The 18,275-nt window shown below is 44.5% G+C and overlaps 1 protein-coding gene across 1 annotated transcript in view; it reads right to left on the bottom strand.

The window, feature by feature from the left end:
* The window catches only part of LOC122556983 (calcium/calmodulin-dependent protein kinase type II subunit alpha-like), a 230,669-nt gene that overhangs the window by 104,999 nt on the left and 107,395 nt on the right, over nt 1-18,275 (bottom strand). The window contains exon 3 of the mRNA XM_043704217.1: nt 9,898-9,957. Within this exon, the coding sequence (XP_043560152.1) occupies nt 9,898-9,957 (60 nt within the window). The remainder of the gene's footprint in view (nt 1-9,897; nt 9,958-18,275) is intronic.

The following is an 18,275-nucleotide window of genomic DNA, read 5'->3' as shown; positions in this document are numbered from 1 at the left end:
TGTCAGTGTCAAGTCTGTCGTCACTGATGGAGATGGAGAGGTCCAGGAGGGGGAGGGAGGTGTCAGAGATGGTCCAGTTAAATTTAAGGTCAGGGTGGAATGTGTTGGTGAAGTTGATGAATTGCTCAACCTCCTTGCGGGAGCACGAGCTGGCGCCAATGCAGTCATCAATGTAGCGGAGGAAGAGGTGGGGAGTGGTGCCGGTGTAATTAGGGAAGATCAACTGTTCTACGTAGCCAACAAAGAGACAGGCATAGCTGGATCCTCAGACAGCACTTTCCAAACACATGACCACTTCCATCTAGAAGGCAAGGACAGCAGGTACATGGAAACACCACCTTCAAGTTCCCCTCCAAGCCATTCACCATCCTGCCTTAGAAATATATCAGCCATTCCTTCACTGTCGCTGGGTCAAGATCCTGGAATTGCCTCCCTAATGGCATTGTGGGTCAACCAACAGCGGGTGGACTGCAGAGGTTCAAGAAGGCAGCTCACCCCCACCTTCTCAAGGGGCAGCTAGGAACAGGCAATAAATGCTGACCCAGCCAGCGACACCTGTATCCCACTAAAAAATAAATAAATTCATCCAGAGGCCTGGGGTTACTGGAACATAATATATTTCCACATATATTACATAATTCCTGAAGCATTTGGAGTAATGATCTAATGATGATCATGAAATTGTTGTCAACTGTGCAGAAACCTACACCTGGCTTTGGGATAAAGAACTGCGAGCCTTCCCTGGTCTGGCCTACATGTGACTCCATATCCACACCAATGTCATTGGCTCTTAATTATAACATGGGCAATTCGAGGCAATAAATGCTGACCTTGACAGCAATGCCAAATCCTGTGAATTAATATGAGAAAACATTGTCCGGAAATTGATTTTTGTTACAGCTGCCTTTGAGGAGGCGGTGGTGTGCTGCCTTCAGTGGTTAATGTTACCTCTGTTTGTGCACGGTGTTAATAGGGTCGTAGTTCTGGGTTTTCACCCAGCAATAGCGAAGAAATGGTGATACAGTTCCAAGTCAGGAGGATAACTAACTATGAAAGGGCCTTATCAAGGGCAGCATTCCTGTGCACATGTTGTTCTAGGTGTGGGGGTGGTGGGTGGCTTAATTTATTCATTAACAGGTGAGGGTGTCACTGGCTGGGCATGCATTTATTGTCCATCCCTAATTTGCCCAGAGGGCAGTTGAGAGTCAACCACATTGCTGTGGGCGGTAGTTTTTCTCCCTAAAAAACATGAGTGAACAAAATGGGTTTTTCCAATTAGATTACTTACAGTGTGGAAACAGGCCCTTCGGCCCAACAAATCCACACCGACCCGCCGAAGCGCAACCCACCCATACCCCTACATTTACCCCTTTTAACTTAACACTATGGGCAATTTAGCATGGCCAATTCACCTGACCCGCACATCTTTGTGACTGTGGGAGGAAACCGGAGCACCCGGAGGAAACCCACGCAGACACGGGGAGAATGTGCAACCGCCACACAGTCAGTCGCCTGAGTCGGGAATTGAACCCGGGTCTCTGGCGCTGTGAGGCCGCAGTGCTAACCACTGTGCCACCGTGCCGCCCGATAATTGACAGTGGATTCATTGCCATCATTAGACTCTTAATCCCAGATATTTATTGAATTCAAATTCCACCATTGTTCAGTTCTAGCCTGGATCCCCAGGCCATTACCTGGACCTCTGGATTAACAGCCCAGTGATAACACCATGAGGCTTTCACCTCGCCTGGAAGTTGCAGGTTTGGAAGGTACTGCCTGTTGGCCATATATGTTGCCATTATTCTTTCAAGAGATGTGGGAATTGCTGGCTATTACCCTTAAACTGAGGGGAATGCTGGGCCCACTTCAATGGGCTGTTGAGAGTCCACTGTGGGCCAGGGGTGACCAATAGGCCAGACTGGGTAAGGATGGTAGACTTCCTTCAATACAAGAAAATGAATGAACTAGATGACTCTTTAAGGCAAACAACGATAGGTTAATCGCCATCACAACTGAGGCTAGCTTCTATTTTGAGATTTATGAATTTAATTCAAATTTCTTACTGTTATGATGGAATTTGAACTGCATCCCTAATGCTGGACCTCGAGATATTTTTCTTTCATGAGTTATTCCAGCATTATTTGTCCCTCCCTCATTCCCCTTACCCATCCAGTGACATTACCACTATACCCCCCTCTCATTGTCCACTTTTCCTTCTTACATTTTCCTAATTAGCCTCTTTAGAGATGTTATTAAACTCCTCTGGAGCAAGTTGGTTTTAACCAAGATCTCCTGGCTCAAAGGCAGGGACACTACCACACATGCATTATTCTAATCTCAGTGTGCAAGCTGGCTCTAAGTTTCTTTAAAGCAATATTGAGGGCGATCTCCCGATAAACTAGATACATTAGATTTGTACATGGGTTTACCAAAACATCCTCTCACAGTTGTTTTGGATGGTAGAATCATAGGTTGGGTTTTTTATTTGTTCACTTGATAACCTACAATCTTCCTTACAATGATTTGAACAGGCAGGAAAATTCTATGCTGTCAGATACAACAGCGGAAATCTCCCAGCCAGGAACAGCATCACATTCTGCAGCACTGAAGGAAGCCATTCAGCCCTGTGCTGAGTCCTATACAGAGCAATCCAGTTTGAAATATGCAGAGCTGCAAAAGTTTTGTTACGATACTGAATTACGAATTGAGAAGTCTGGATGGATATTCCCAGGATTCTACCATCCTATCACAGTGAATGGGGAATTTCCACAGAATCCCTACAGTGTGGAAACAAGCCTTTTGGCCAAATGAGTCAACATTGTCCCTCCGAAGGTCAGCCCACCCAGACACCTATCCTATCCATGCATTTCCCACGGCTAACACATGTAGTCAAGCACCCCTGAACACTATGGGTAATTTCCAATGGCCAATCCACCTAACCTGTAGAACTTTGGATTGTAAGAGGAAATCAGAGCACATGGTGGAAATTTAAATTCAGCATATTAAATAAACCTGGCATAACAAGTCAGCACTAGTAATAGTGACCACACAATGACTAGATTGTTGCGAACACCCCAAATAGTTCACAAGTGTCCTTTACGAAAGAAAATCTGTCGTCCTTACCTCGTCTGTCCAATGGGTGACTCTAGGCCCTCAGCTGTATGGCTGACTATTCAGGTCTCTGAAATGGCCCTAGCAAGCCACTCAGGTCATGGGCGATTGGATGGGCAACAAACATTTTTAGTTTTTATGGTAGATTGCATTCATATTCTATTCTTTCTTCCATTATTTGTTTTTTGGTCTTCCTTTGCTATCTTCTAGAAACTCCTAATTCTCAGAGTTATTACTATTTCTGGCGATGTTACAAGCCTTTTCTTTTGAATCTTATACAATCATAGTGTAGTGTCACAGAGTTGTACAGCACAGAAACAGACCCTTTGGTCCAATTGGGCCATGCCGACCGCATATCCTAAATAAATCTCATCCACTTAGAGTCACAGAGTCATAGAGATGTACAGCATGGAAACAGACCCTTTGGTCCAACTCATCCATGCTGACCAGATATTCCAACCAATTGTCGTCCCACCTGCCAGCACCCGGCCCATATCCCTCCAAACCCTTCCTATTTATATACCCATTAGGATGCCTTTGGAATGTTGCAATTGTACCTCTTCCTCTGGCAGCTCAATTTGTCCTTGCCGACCATATATCCTAAATATATATCCATTTGTCAGCATTGGGCCCATATCTCTCTCTTCATATACCCATTTAGATACCTTTTACATGTTGCAATTATACCAGCCTCTGCTACTTCCTCTGGCAGCTCATTCTATACACGTACCACCCTCTGCATGAAAACGTTGCCTCTCAGATCCCTTTTATATCTTTCCTCTCGCACCTTAAACCCATGCCCTCTAGTTTTGGATTCCCACACCCTAGGAAAACGATCTTGGCTCTACACTCTATCTATGCCCCTCATGATTTTATAAACCTCTATAAGGTCACCCCTCAGCCCCTGACGCTCCAGGGAAAATAGCCCCAGCCTATCCATCTTCTCCCTATAGCTCAAACCCTCTAACCCTGGCTGCATCAATGTAAATCTTTCCTGAACCCTTTCAAGTTTAACAACATCTTTTCTATAGCGGGAAGACCAGAACTGAATGCAGCATTCCAAAAATGGCCTAAGCAATGTCCTTATATAGCCTCAAAATGACTTCCTTAACTTCCTTTGTCAGCCATGTTTGACTGATTTTTACACCTTGAGGAATGTATAGTTGCTGTCAGACATGTAATAGTTCTTTAAAGATTATCCATTGCTACATAAAGTCCTGTATATATTTTCCCAGCACATCTCAACTGATTAGTGCCTCAGGCTTTCATAGGTTATTTTATTCAAACATAACACCCTTGCTACAGATTGAAGGACCTCACTTTCAAACATAAAGTAAACCTCTATCATGGTATGGTCACTTATTTCTAAACCTTTACCTTCCGGTGATTGATCCCTCTACTGACGGGAAATGTTTCTTCCTATCTACGCTGTCTATGCCTCTCATTATTTTGTATCCTTCAATCAGGAGCCCCCTCAGCCTTCTCAGCTCTCGGGGAAAGAACCCCTACCTACCTCGTCTCTCTTCAAAGCTGAATTGCTCCAGCCCAGACAACATCCTGTGAATCTTTTCTGTCACTCTCTAGTGCAGTCTTCCTGCAATGTGGTGACCAGAACTGCACACAGTACCCCAGCTATGGCCAGACTAACATTATACACAGCTCTACCATGACTTCCTTGTCCTTGTATTCAATGCCTTGACTAAGAAGTCGTGATTTGGAGATGCCGGTGTTGGACTGGGGGGGTACAAAGTTAAAAATCACACAACACCAGGTTATAGTCCAACAGGTTTAATTGGAAGCACTAGCTTTCGGAGCGACGCTCCTTCATCAGGTGAATGTGGAGTACCACCACCTGATGAAGGAGCGACGCTCCGAAAGCTAGTGCTTCCAATTAAACCTGTTGGACTATAACCTGGTGTTGTGTGATTTTTAACTTTGACTAACAAAGGCAGGTATCCCATCTGCCTTCTCAAACTCCAAGGCGATAGTGAGGACTGCAGATGCCGGGGAGTCAGAGCCAAAAGGGCTGGTGCTAGAAAAGCCCAGCAGGTCAGGCAGCATCTGAGGAGCAGGAGCGTCGATGTTTCAGGCATAAACCCTTCATCAGGAATGTCATCCTTCTAAACTCCATCTAGTACAGAGCCAGAGTCCTTCACCATTCCTCATATGCCAAGCCTTTCATCCCAGGGAGCATTCTTATAAATCACTTCTAGACCCCTCCAGCATATCCTTCCTTGGATACAGGCCCAAAATTGCTCACAAAATTCCTAATGCTAGTCACCAAGCATTGAAACAAAAAAGGGGCAGATGCTGGAATCTAAGGTAGACAGGCAGGAGGCTGGAAGAACACAGCCAAGTAAGGCTTGTTCTCCCAGCCTCCTGCTTGGACACCAATCATAAGCAGGAGATGGCAAATGAGTTAATCATATGATCAATGCATGCCTGGATGATTAAAGCATATGAAAAAGTATACAAATACAACTGCCAAAGCATCATATGCAAATAACTCTTCTAAAATTTCAGGTATTTGCCATGTTAGGGTCACAACCAGCAAGAGACAATTTCAATTTTTAGGGATGGGTTCCAGAAATAACTGCCCAGAGGCTGTTATCCCGTCACCAAGTCACCCTTTATTTATATGTACGCAATATACCAGCTGTGGCTAACCAGCTTAGAGTCTGTCACCGAACTGAGGAGATTCCAACTCTCCTGTTTTTTTTTCTTTTTACCTCCACACTACTGCCTAACTGCGGTAGGGCTTATATTTTTCCCAGCATCCATATTGTGCAGGTGTGAGACACAGTGAAAGACAAAAGGTGTACGAATCTTTATTCAATTTTTGCCACCAGGAAGAAAGGAAACACCCGAGCGGCCAGTGACAAGCAGTGCCCTTCACAAAAGGCAATGCTGTGTGATCAAACAGTGAAGGGGAGGGCAGGGATTAAATCAAAATAGAGTTGGAGGGGGAAATAATGCACTCCACTCCCTACGGCACCCACCTCTCCCTGAACAACTCCAGGGTGTTGGTGGACACCGTATGCTCCTTTTCCAGAGACACCCGGGCTCTAACGTAACCGCAGAAGAGGGCAGGCAGTCAGCCCTAATGACCCCCTCCATGGCCCACTGCCTGGACCTGTTGATGGCCTGTTTGGCCAGGCCCAGGAGCAGACCCACGAGGAGGTCTTCAGACCTGCCCTCCCTCCTCCGTACTGGGTGCCCGAAGATCAGGAGCATGGGACTGAAGTGCAGCCCAAAGTAGAGGAGGAGGTTTTTGAGAAACTCAAAAAGGGAGTGCAAACACCCACACCCAATATATACATGGTCCACGGACTCCACAGCGCCACAGAACAAGCAGTTGGGCTGGGAGTCCGTGAACCACCGCAATCTGTGGTTGCAGGGGACCGCTGCGTGCAGCACCCAAACTCTCTTGTTTTTTTTATGGCGAGCTCTTGACACTGATCGAGCTCCCTCAGAGCCAGCTGTCAGAGTGAACAGAACCTCTGACAGTTTTTTCATTTTTAACTCTCCTGTTTATATCTGTCAGCCAGGGGTTCCCTGATCGGCCCCAGGTTAACAACCCCAAACAAGGATCTAGTAGTCAATGAAATCCACCTGGTTCCAATCATTACAGTTTCCTTTGGGTGGGTTGCTCCATAGTTCTGAAGGAGGGTTCACTAGAAGGCATCCTGAAGACCATCAAAAACACCAAGATAGAAGAGAATGAAATAATGGTGTCCTTTGATGTAACAGCCCTGTTCACATCCATCAACATTAACCTGGCCAAGGAAACACTGACTACACTATTAGAAGAACCAAAGACACATACACCAAACACCACCAACTTGATCAGCAAGGACAGTATCGTCAAGCTAGTGGACCTATGCCTTACCACCCACTTCACCTTCAACAACAAAACATACAGACAAACCAACGGAACACCCATGGGATTTCCTATATCACGGTTCTTAGCAGAGGCAGTAATGCAGAGACTCAAACAAACAGCTCTGCCAACCATCCAACCCAAACTTTGGGTCTACTACTTGGATGATATCTTTGCCATCACTAAACGAAACAAATTAGAGGAAATCTTTAAGACCATCAATAGTACCTTTACTGGCATAAACTTCACTAAAGAGGAGGAAAACAACAACAAACTGCCAGTCCTAGATGTCACAGTAGAGCGAACAGCCAATGGGGAACTTAAAACCAGCGTCTACAGGAAAACAACACATACGGACCAAATACTGAACTACAGAAGCAATCATCCCAACATCCACAAACGAAGCTGCATTAAAATGTTATTTCAACAAGCCACCACACACTGCAGCACAGAGGAACTATGTAGAGCAGAGGAAAGTCACTTATACAGTGTATCCAAAAAGAACAGGTAACAATCTGCCAATTTCTCAGCAACAAACCCAAACAAGCAAACAAAACACATCCAGAAACTCTAGCCACTCTACCCTACTTCAAAGACATCTTAGAAATGACTGCCAGACTACTCAGACCTCTTGGCATCGTGGTAGGCCACAAACCCACCAACACACTAAAACAGCAGCTAATGAACGTGAAAGACCCTATACAGACAACGAGCAAAACTAATGTCATTTACAAAATACTGTACAAGGACTGTAACAAACACTACATTGGATAAACAGGCAGAAAACTAATCACCAGGATACATGAACACCAACTAGCCACAAAAAGACATGATCCTCTCTCACTAGTATCCTTACATACGGATGAGGAAGGACACCACTTCTACTGGGACAACACATCCATCCTAGGACAAGCCAAACAAAGACACACAGGAGAATTCCTGGAAGCATGGCATTCCAACTGAAACTCTATCAACAAACACATTGACTTGAATCCAATTTACCAACCCCTGAGGAAAAGACATCACCACAGGAAATTGAGTCACCACAGGAAATGACATCACCAACCCAAGGAAACCTAAGCACATGAGTAGAAAGCGGGCCATGCCACCAGTGGTTCATCCGCAGGCTCACTAAAGTTGTTCCCTAGTATGGTGACAAAACATCTGAAAATGAACCTTCCCGCTCAACGAGCAAACCTACATCCACAAGAGTTCACTAGATCTAAAAGGTTAACTCTGCTTCCTCTCTCTATGGATACTGCCAGACCTGTTTTGCTCCAGGGTATTAGTTCGATTCATGGAGGTGATGCTCAGTTCCAATGGTCTCTTTATCTGGACCTAGATTTTCTGTGGAATTGGTGGATTGAAAGTTAAACATTCCTGGGTGGCAGCTCTCTTGTCCCTCTCAGTCCCAGTGTATCTGACATGGGTTAGCCTTCCATAATGACAGTCTCCGTTGGCTGATCACTCCCATCGACAGATCATGTAAAGGAGTTAAGAGGCAGATAGTCCTCTGATGTTTAGGTACAAAGACACAAATGGGAGTTTGTGCTCTTCCTCCAACGCCTGGACTTCCCTTCCACATGTTCCTTCTATCTCTCAGATCCATCTTTCCCCATTTAGCTGGTCACAAGCCAGGAGTCGTCGGAATGTTTGACCTCTGCAAGAATGCTTTGGAGATATTGTCAAAGAATTTCCGTATCCTTCTGGGAATTTCCTATTGCGACTGAGTTCCGAGCGAAACAGTTGCTTTGGGAATCTGGTGTCAAGCTCACAGAAGATCTATCCCATCCAGCAGAGCTGGTCTAAAGCGATTAATGCCTTGTTGCCGGGCAGATTTGTTTGGGAAAGGAAGCTGCTCCGAGACCATCTTCATTCCAGTGAAGTTTGGAGGATTTCCCATTGGTTTTGCTGCTGGTACTTACCTGGTGCTTTGGAGTTCCTGCTCTACATCATCCAATTCTCCAGATTAGGAGAAACAATATTCTTTCATTGGGGAGTAGATGGCTGGGGAGAGTTGGCTAAAACTTATTGCATTAAGTGAGGAAATATTTCAGTTCACAACAATAAAGGTTTGGAAACAGCAACTGATATTGATATAGGATCAATTGTGAAATTGCTTTCCATTTGATTATGAATCTGGCAACTGATCTTGTTCGCTGTGCTTGACTATTCAAGCCTGAGTGAGGACTCAGAGCTAAGAAGCTGGGATAAGCACGAGTGCAGGCATTTTGTGATTGCAGAGATATACAACTATTGCAATTAAGCTAAAAATAACAAACTTTAAATAAGTCCTAGTGGGGCACTGTAACAGAAGCAACAAAGGTTAACAGAGCCTTATCGAACAAAAATTTATCAACTTAAAACACATTGTCAGGGTGATGATGCACTCAGCTCCTGCTGTGCCCACTAGTCTCTTATGTGTCTCCACTGTGCCAGCGGACACTGCATGCTCCCTCTCAATGGATACCTGAGTGCAGGCGTAACCACAATAGGAGGCGGACAATTGGGCAACATGAACCCCCTCCACAGCCACTGCCTGGACCCGTCAAGGCCTAACCCAGGAGCAGGCCCACAAAGTGGCCCTCTGACTGCCCACCCGTCCAAACACGGAGTGCCCACAAATTAGGAACTTGTTACACACTAAGAAACTAGTCTTATCTCTGCATTGCTGTGACATACAACAGCTTGGAAACTTTAAATCCGAGAATGAGAGACACCCGCTAACTGAACGTACAGAGGGAGGTAGACAGTATCACAAATTAGCCATGATCTCAGCGAATAGTGAACAGGCTGGACAGGCTAAATGGCCACAAACTGTTTCCACTTTGTCCATTTGGTTGTTAAGTACCTCAGCTCCTCTAATCTTCTTTCTAAAGCTTATTATTTTTGCTGTTGTCTCTTACCGATGTTAGGGTGTTTAAGGGATCGGCAAATCCGAGCTTCTCTCTCCAGTTTCTGATGATCTGCAAAAAAAAGGATAATTTGATCAATACTATGTAGTAGATCACACAACAGATCTCTCTCTCTCTCTCTCTCTCACTCACAAACACACACACACATGCCGTTCCCGGCTGCTTCTACATGGTGTGGTACAGAGGGGGTTTGGGTGAATGGGCCACTATTGCACTGTTTTGGAGCTAAAGTGGCCTGTCCCTTTAAGGTTTGCTGAAGGTCTGAGATGGACTTAACTTAAATTATAAAACTGGTTCTTATTAGTAGTTTAAATGAACAGAGGTGTGTCAGAAATATGCACCAGTAAGAAAAAGGGTCTTTGTCTCTCCACTTTCCCTCACGATGAGGAGAATGGATAAGGAGTGAGCAGGATAACTCTTGAGTTATACTGAGCTAGAATTGACTTGGTTCAACCATTAATCTTGTGCAAGAACAGCTGATCTTGCTATTAACAGCGTACTACATCATAGGACACACTGTCACAGTAGTGGCAAAACATACACCACTGATTTTCGAATTCTGTCATTTAATTTTAATGCCTGAGACTGAAACGGCTTCAAAAAGGAATACAACTGACTTGGAAATGGCCATGGTAATCACTTGACCACAGGGTGAGCCAACCTTTATGAATAAACATGAAGCAGTCTGAACTAAAATTATCAAAAGAGACTGAAGCTATCAGCTGGACCTATATCTGCTGTTTGATTTACACATGTGTAAGAAGTTCGCATGTTGGAGATGGAAAGCATCACCTACAATTACCCAGCTAGGAGAGTACGAAACCAAACGTGGAAATACAAAGATCAGTTGGTCTTTAAACAACTGCTTTGGTAGACCTGGTGGGATAAATTGGAGAAATGTTCTCTTTCTCTCTTTGTTTTCATAGGAAAGACAAAGTCCAGAAATAAAGTCAATTGGAGAAGTATATTATCAATGTGAACTGGTTTCCTTTGATCTATGACATTCTCAATGGACTATAGTCTCAGGTTAAAATCTAACATCTCAACAACGCCCTCTGGAAATTAAACTGCGTTACCTTACCTTACTTTTTACACTGGACACCAGCCCCATTTTAACTTTGTACACGTGTTTGTTTTATGTCACATTTTTATTATTTACTCTAGGGTTAGTAAGACATAAAAATCCTTACATTCAAGAAAACCTTGTAACTGGCTCCTTATTGTTTCTGGTGAACTAGTTAAATGTGTCCTACTGAGGATTAGCTGCATGTTAACGATCATGCCAAATTTCCACAGTGGCCAACTGAGGAGGTTGAGAACAAAGGAGTGCCCACTAACCTGATCATGACGACACAATGTACACAATGAAGGAGGTTGCTTGGTTTGCATTCACCTTCAACGCAACTCACTTTCCCTGGTTTGCGTGATAAAATGGGACAGCGTTTCTAATCTTGACAATGTTTGGTAGGCGGTGGTGAGGGGGAGAGTTTTGACGACATCATGCCATTTCTGAAAGTGTAACCAAAGGGAGTGAGCCAACTCCACTCCCTTGCTCTTTGTCGATTCCCACCTGATCACAATCAAACCGATTGCAGTGGCAATGTGCAAGGTAAACACCAGTGATCCCATTGGCTGGGAGGCTTTTCAGTGGCTAAGCCACCTTCAGACTTCAACCCATGACAGGTGAACTGCAGCAGTTCAAGTAGGGAGCCTACCCCTACCTTCTTAAGGGCAACTAGGGACAGGCAATAAATGCTGGCCCAGCCAGTGATGCCAAGTCCCACAAGTGAATAAATATAAACAAAAGCTGGCAAAGCAGCGGGTAGTGCTGAGTTATAAAGAGCTTCCTGGACAAAAAGGGATGTGTTCCTCATCGCAGCAAGATGTGCCCTGCACCACTCCATTGCCATGAATTAAAGACTCATTGAGAGCACAACATTGATGCTTTTCAAATTTAAATTTCTACTTGTAAATATTTCATATTACACTGATTTCGCATTATTCCTTTGGACATCACAGTTATTTATTGAGAATAGCTTAGTCGGAGAGCTGTCTATACGGGTCCATCTCAATGTTGGCACACATTGATGGTTATGGGATAATTAGGGTCATTTCCTATACAGCTCTTTACTGAACATTTATGTCAGTTCAAAGTTTGTGAGAAGATTTGTAGCTCGGGTGCTCGTTGTTGTGGTTCTGTTCGCCGAGCTGGGAATTTGTGTTGCAGAACAAACACATCGACCTGGAACCAATATACTGGCCACTGCAGCAGACAGCTGCAACTGAAAACCGGAAGCGGCAGAGACAAACCACTATAAATGCCGGAGGAAACATCACAGAAGCACTTCACAGGAGGCTCCCAAGCACTGAGGATGTCACCTGGACAGGGGACGAAACGTTTGGAACACAAATTCCCTCGGCAAACAGAACCACCACATTAATATCAGTTCCTGAAGGGCTTTTGCCCGAAACATCAATTTTGCCTGTCCTCGGATGCTGCCTGAATTGCTGTGCTCTTCCAGCACCACTGATCCAGGACATTAATATCAGTGTCCAGTGTAGTTGCCTCCACTCTGTAGGATCAGTCTGAACCTGCTGGCTCAGCTGACCGCCTCGCCCACTCCCTAAGGATTGTTGAGGGCATTGTCCAAGGTCACGCTCTGCTGTGGTGAACGCAAAGTTCTCTATGGACTCTGGGAGCCATCACCCTGAGATAGGCGCTCGTGCGGGCAGCACTGACACTGACATTGACGGCCCTCATTTTCTCACCTTGACTTGCTGTGCTGCCCACACCTTCAGGAAGCCAAACCATTCCCACTTCACTCCTCCATCCCCTGCCCCACTCCATGTCCTCCCATCACCACCGACTCCCTCATGTCAGTCCTCCATAGAAGCTGCCATTTTCCCACCACCTCCACGCCCTCCCCATTAGAGTTAACCAAAGAAAACCTCTCCCTCAGACACAATAGTGTAAAGCTGACTGGTCGAAAGTGAGGACTGCAGATGCTGGAGATCAGAGTTGAGAGTGTGGTGCTGGAAAAGCACAGCAGGTCAGGCAGCATCTGAGGAGCAGGTGAATCGACGTTTCGGGCAAAATCCTGATGGACTGGTAAAGCTGACTGATACTCACTGCCTTTCGACAAACATGATGTGGAGGTGCTGGTGTTGGACTGGAGTGGACAAAGTTAAAAATCACCAGGTTATATCCAACAGATTTATTTGGAAGCACTATGCACGGGTGCCACAGGCATCTTATGTGCATTATTGACTTAAAGGTGGACTTTCTTCAAAGGAAGTTTTACACATATGAGTACTCATGGCATGCAAACTTATCACAAATGGTATTCTGCCACAGGGCGACAGTGAGGGCAAACACACCACAAACATCTCACAACACACCATTGGAAATTCACAATTTGGCGTCCTGCCTCATTGTGGGCCCCCCCCCCCCTCCCCCCCTCCCCCCCACCCCGACCCCCTCCATGCCAAATATCCCACTCTCAAAGGCTCCATAAAACCAACCACCCTTCCAAACTTAATGCACAACAGGTCAGCCCTCAGGTGAACTGAGTCACCATTTCTCCCTCAGGGTAATTTAACAGCGAAAACTGGAGAGCTATTTGAAGGGAAAACATATACAGGGCTATGGTGGAACAACAGGGGGGCTGAAACTGGTCAAACCTGGTGGCCTAAATGGTAATTTTGTCACACTGTATCATTGAGAGGATTCCAAAATCCAACCCTAGTGATTCCACCCCATTCTGCTTGTCTTTCGGAAGTCATTAATTTTCCTTTAGTGTCACTTTGCCTCCGCTGCACTCATTATATGTGATGGCAGTAGGAGCACTTGGCAAGAATTACAGCTCATGAAACACATTCTCACCAATTCTTCCTGACACATGCTACATTACAGAATCTGGCAACTGGCTCTCATTAAACAATGACTTTCAGCATCTTTCTCCCTGCAGACTATTCTGGGTGCATAGGGAAGTAAATCATTGTACGCCTATTTGGTGGCGCAATAGTCTTCGGAAATCTTACAGCACAGCAAGAGGCCATTCAGTCCAGTATTCCTGTGTCAGCTCTTTGGAACAGCTATCTGATTAGTCCTGCTCCCTTGCTTTTTGTCCATAGCCCAGTTTTTTTTTGCGTTGAGTATTTATCCTATTGTCTTTTTAAAATTATTCGATTAGATATACTTTCATTGACCTTTCAAGCAGTGCAGTCCAGATTATAACAACCACTATGTAAACATTTCTTCTCATTCTCTTCCATTTTTTGCCAATTATCCTAAAGCTGTACTGTCCAGTCATTGATGTTGTTGCCAAAGAAAACAGCTTCTTCTCATTTCCTCACAACTTTAAACATCGCGACTGAATCTGTTCACCACTTCAATTTTTATTGTCCTGCAGGGAACATTGCAAGTTTCCCTCCAAGCCACACACCATCCTATCTTGGAATTATGTTGCCATTCCTTCAGTGTCGCTGGGTCAAAATCTTGGAACTCCCTCCCTATTGTGGGCATCCCTACACAGTGCAGGGGTGTGGAGTTTACACGTTCTCCCTGTATCTGTGTGGGTTTCCTCCGAGCGCTCTGGTTTCCTCCCACAGTCCAAAGATATACAGGTTAGGTGGATTATCCATGGGAAATGTAGGGTTACAGGGATAGGGTGCAGCGGGTGGGATTTTTGGAGGGTCGGCATCAACTCAATGGATTGAATGGTCTGTATCCACACTGTAGGGATTCTATGATTGCAATCATTCAAGGAGGCTTCTTAAGAGCAAGGAGGGATGGACACTAATCTTTGCCTTTGCCAGTGAAGCTCACATCCTGCAGTTGACTTTAAAGAAAAGCAGCTCTTCTTTGTCTGAAACTGTGTACTAACAACACTCCGAGGAAGAACAGTAGAGAAGCTTTCCAAAAAAGTTTGGAGATTGCACAATTAATGCAAACTTCCTCAGCAGCTCTGGTGAGGAGCCCTTTGGTTACCCACAGTCATTGGATATGAAAGAGTGCGTTGCTAAGTTTTCGGTTCTTTACAAATTGCATAGAAACATTACAGGAGAAAGTGAGGTCTGCAGATGCTGGAGATCAGAGCTCGAAATGTGTTGCTGGAAAAGCGCAGCAGGTCAGGCAGCATCCAGGGAACAGGAGAATCGACGTTTCGGGCATAAGCCCTTCTTCAGGAAACATTACACCCCATCATCAAGTGATGTGGACATTTGAGTTACACGTCCTGCCAGAAACCACAATTAGGCTTCAGGCATTGTCAATCAGGTGCCACGCTCCAATTGATCCTTCAAAAGTGACAACTCTGTTCCACTGCCCTTTGAAGAAGGGCTTATGCCCGAAACGTCAACTCTGCTCCTCGGATGCTGCCTGGCCTGCTGCGTTTTTTCCAGCAACACATTTTTCAACTCCACTGCCCTTTAACTCAACAATCGAGCTCACTCTGAGATCCTTCACTGAATGTGTTCTGATTGGTGAACGAAAGGTTCAGGTGATTGTGAGAGAGACTTTCTGTGTTGTCATTGCTCTGCTTTGACAGGATTGTGGACGTGTCTCAAGTGATTGCTTAAAAATTCCAACAAGCCGCTGGAAAGACCTGAACGCTTATCATTCCAACTCAAAAAGCAAGTTTCTCCCTCCCCATACCTCCCACCTCCTGCCTTCCCATCTATAAATACTGCACTGAAAGAAATTATATAAGAACTGTCATACCTTCTTCCTGTTCCTCATATCGTTGATGTTAATGGCTTCAATTTCCTCCTCATTCTTAAGATGACGACAACTTAAAATGTTGTCGACCAAAATGTCCATCCACTCTAACCCCATTTCCCTGCACTTGGCTCATATCCTTCCAATCATTTCCCATCCATGTATTTGTCCAAATGCCTCTTAAATGTTATTTATAAGTTCTGATGGCAACTCATTCCATATGCGTACCATTCCCTGTGTAAAAAAGTTGCCCCTCAGGTTCCCTTTTATTCTTTCCCCTCTAACCTTAAACTGATGCCCTCTAGTCCTCAATTCCCAACCCCGGGGAAAACACTGAAATGAGGAAAAATGTCTCCTATCAGAGGGTTGTGAGTCTTTGGAACTCCTTCCCTCAGAGAGCTGTGGGGGTGGAATCCTTGTGTATATTTAGGGCTGAGAGAGATAGATTTTGATCAGTCTGGGAATCGACGGTTACAGGATAAAGCAAGGGTTGTCTGATTAGCCTTGACCCAACTGAAAGACTGAAAGGGCTGAATAGCCTGCTTCTGTTCCCATTTCGTATAGTCTTGTGGAATGATTCAATAGACCTTTATTATGGCTTCAGTTATACACCTATGTTACAGACGCATACACTTTAGTATCTGGGTCAGTGTTACTTTGTTCAGTTCCAAACAGTAGCACATTTCTATAGCATACCACGCTTCAGGAGTTCCCCATTTAGATGGAGTCTGAGAAATTGATATGATACAATGATGAGAGCATGAGCATGTGTCTCAAAGGTATATAGCATTCTAACTGCGAGACAGAGCACAACATGATGTTAGTACAGCCACGCAGTGCTATTAGGTAGGATGATAAGGTACGAGACAGCCATGAACTAATAAAACAGACTCAAGGGGCTGAATGATCTCCTCCTGCTTCAAAACATACATTAGAAATGTTGATACAAGTTGCTTTTAAGTTGTCGTCATCTTAAGAATGAGGAGGAAATTGAAGCCATTAACATCAACGATATGAGGAACAGGAAGAAGGTATGACAGTTCTTATATAAAATAATAATTTCTTTCAGTGCAGTATTTATAGATGGGAAGGCAGAAGGTGGGAGGTATGGGGAGGGAAAACTTGCTTTTCGAGAAGGAATGATAAGCATTCAGGTCTTTCCAGTGGCTTATTGGAATTTTTAAGCAATCACTTGAGTCACTTCCACAATCCTGTCAAAGCAGAGCAATGACAACACAGAAAGTCTCTCTCACAATCACCTGAACCTTTTGTTCATCAATCAGAACACATTCAGTGAAGGATCTCAGAGTGAGCTCGATTGTTGAGTTAAAGGGCAGTGGAGTTGAAAAATGTGTTGCTGGAAAAAACGCAGCAGGCCAGGCAGCATCCGAGGAGCAGAGTTGACGTTTCGGGCATAAGCCCTTCTTCAAAGGGCAGTGGAACAGAGTTGTCACTTTTGAAGGATCAATTGGAGCGTGGCACCTGATTTGCGCCTGTCTCTGTGCTGTAGGACTGTATGGCTCTAAATTGATGTCCCTTAATTATGAGACTGCACCTTTTGGTCCTATACTATCCCATGAATGGAACCTTCCTCACAGCATTTACCCTTAAGAATCTGATACGTTTCTATGAGGTCCCCTGTTATTCTTCTAAACTCTAGTGGGTAGATTTTATATAAACTAATTTGAAATATATATAAAGTAAATTTTATGTATATTTCAGTACCATGTTACCCATGTATAGTTCTTATGTTAAAGGAGGTAACGTAAACATTACCTTATCAGATACAAATACCTTGCTGGAGGTATAGCCCACTGTGACTGTGCAGAAAACATGGACTGCATAGGTTCAAACAGGTAATTCACCGCCTCTTCTCCAGGGCAATTAGGGATGGCCATTAAATGCTGACCGCGTGCAACAAAATGAGGAAGATTGAGAGTTTTAGAACCCATGGTAAGCAGAGAGAATGGGACTTTTCACCAAGGTGAAGGAGAAATGGAAGATCAATCATGATCTTATTGAATGGTAGAGCAGGCTTGAAAGGCCTGGTTCTGGTTCCTAACTCTGACTTGCATGAGATTTATAGATGACTGTCAACGTTAGACCATTAAACATAGAAGCAGAAATGAGGAGAGCATGAGCATGTGTCTCAAAGGTATATAGCATTCTAGCTGCGAGACAGAGCACAACATGATGTTAGTACAGCCACGCAGTGCTATTAGGTAGGATGATAAGGTACAAGACAGCCATGAACTAATAAAACAGACTCAAGGGGCTGAATGATCTCCTCCTGCTTCAAAACATACATTAGAAATGTTGATACAAGTTGCTTTTAAGTTGTTGTCATCTTAAGAATGAGGAGGATAATCTTGATAATCTGCTCGCCCTTGATAATCTGCTCGCCATTCAATGCAATTATGGCTTCACTCATAATCCTCAGCTCCACTCTCCTGCTTTTTCCCACAACTCCTGATCCCTTACTGATTAAAAATCTAACTCAGCCTTGGGTACGCTGAATGATCCAGTTTTGACAGCCCTCTGCAGTAAGGAATTCCACAGATTCAGTACCCTCTGGGAGAAAACCGTCCTCCTCATCTCCCTGCTCATCTCGATCCTAAATCAGCAAGCTTTTATTCTGGGAAGATATCCT

The sequence above is a fragment of the Chiloscyllium plagiosum genome, chromosome 14 (assembly GCF_004010195.1).
Source record: "Chiloscyllium plagiosum isolate BGI_BamShark_2017 chromosome 14, ASM401019v2, whole genome shotgun sequence".
Lineage (NCBI taxonomy): Eukaryota > Metazoa > Chordata > Chondrichthyes > Orectolobiformes > Hemiscylliidae > Chiloscyllium > Chiloscyllium plagiosum.
This window is presented reverse-complemented; position numbering and strand designations above follow the sequence as displayed.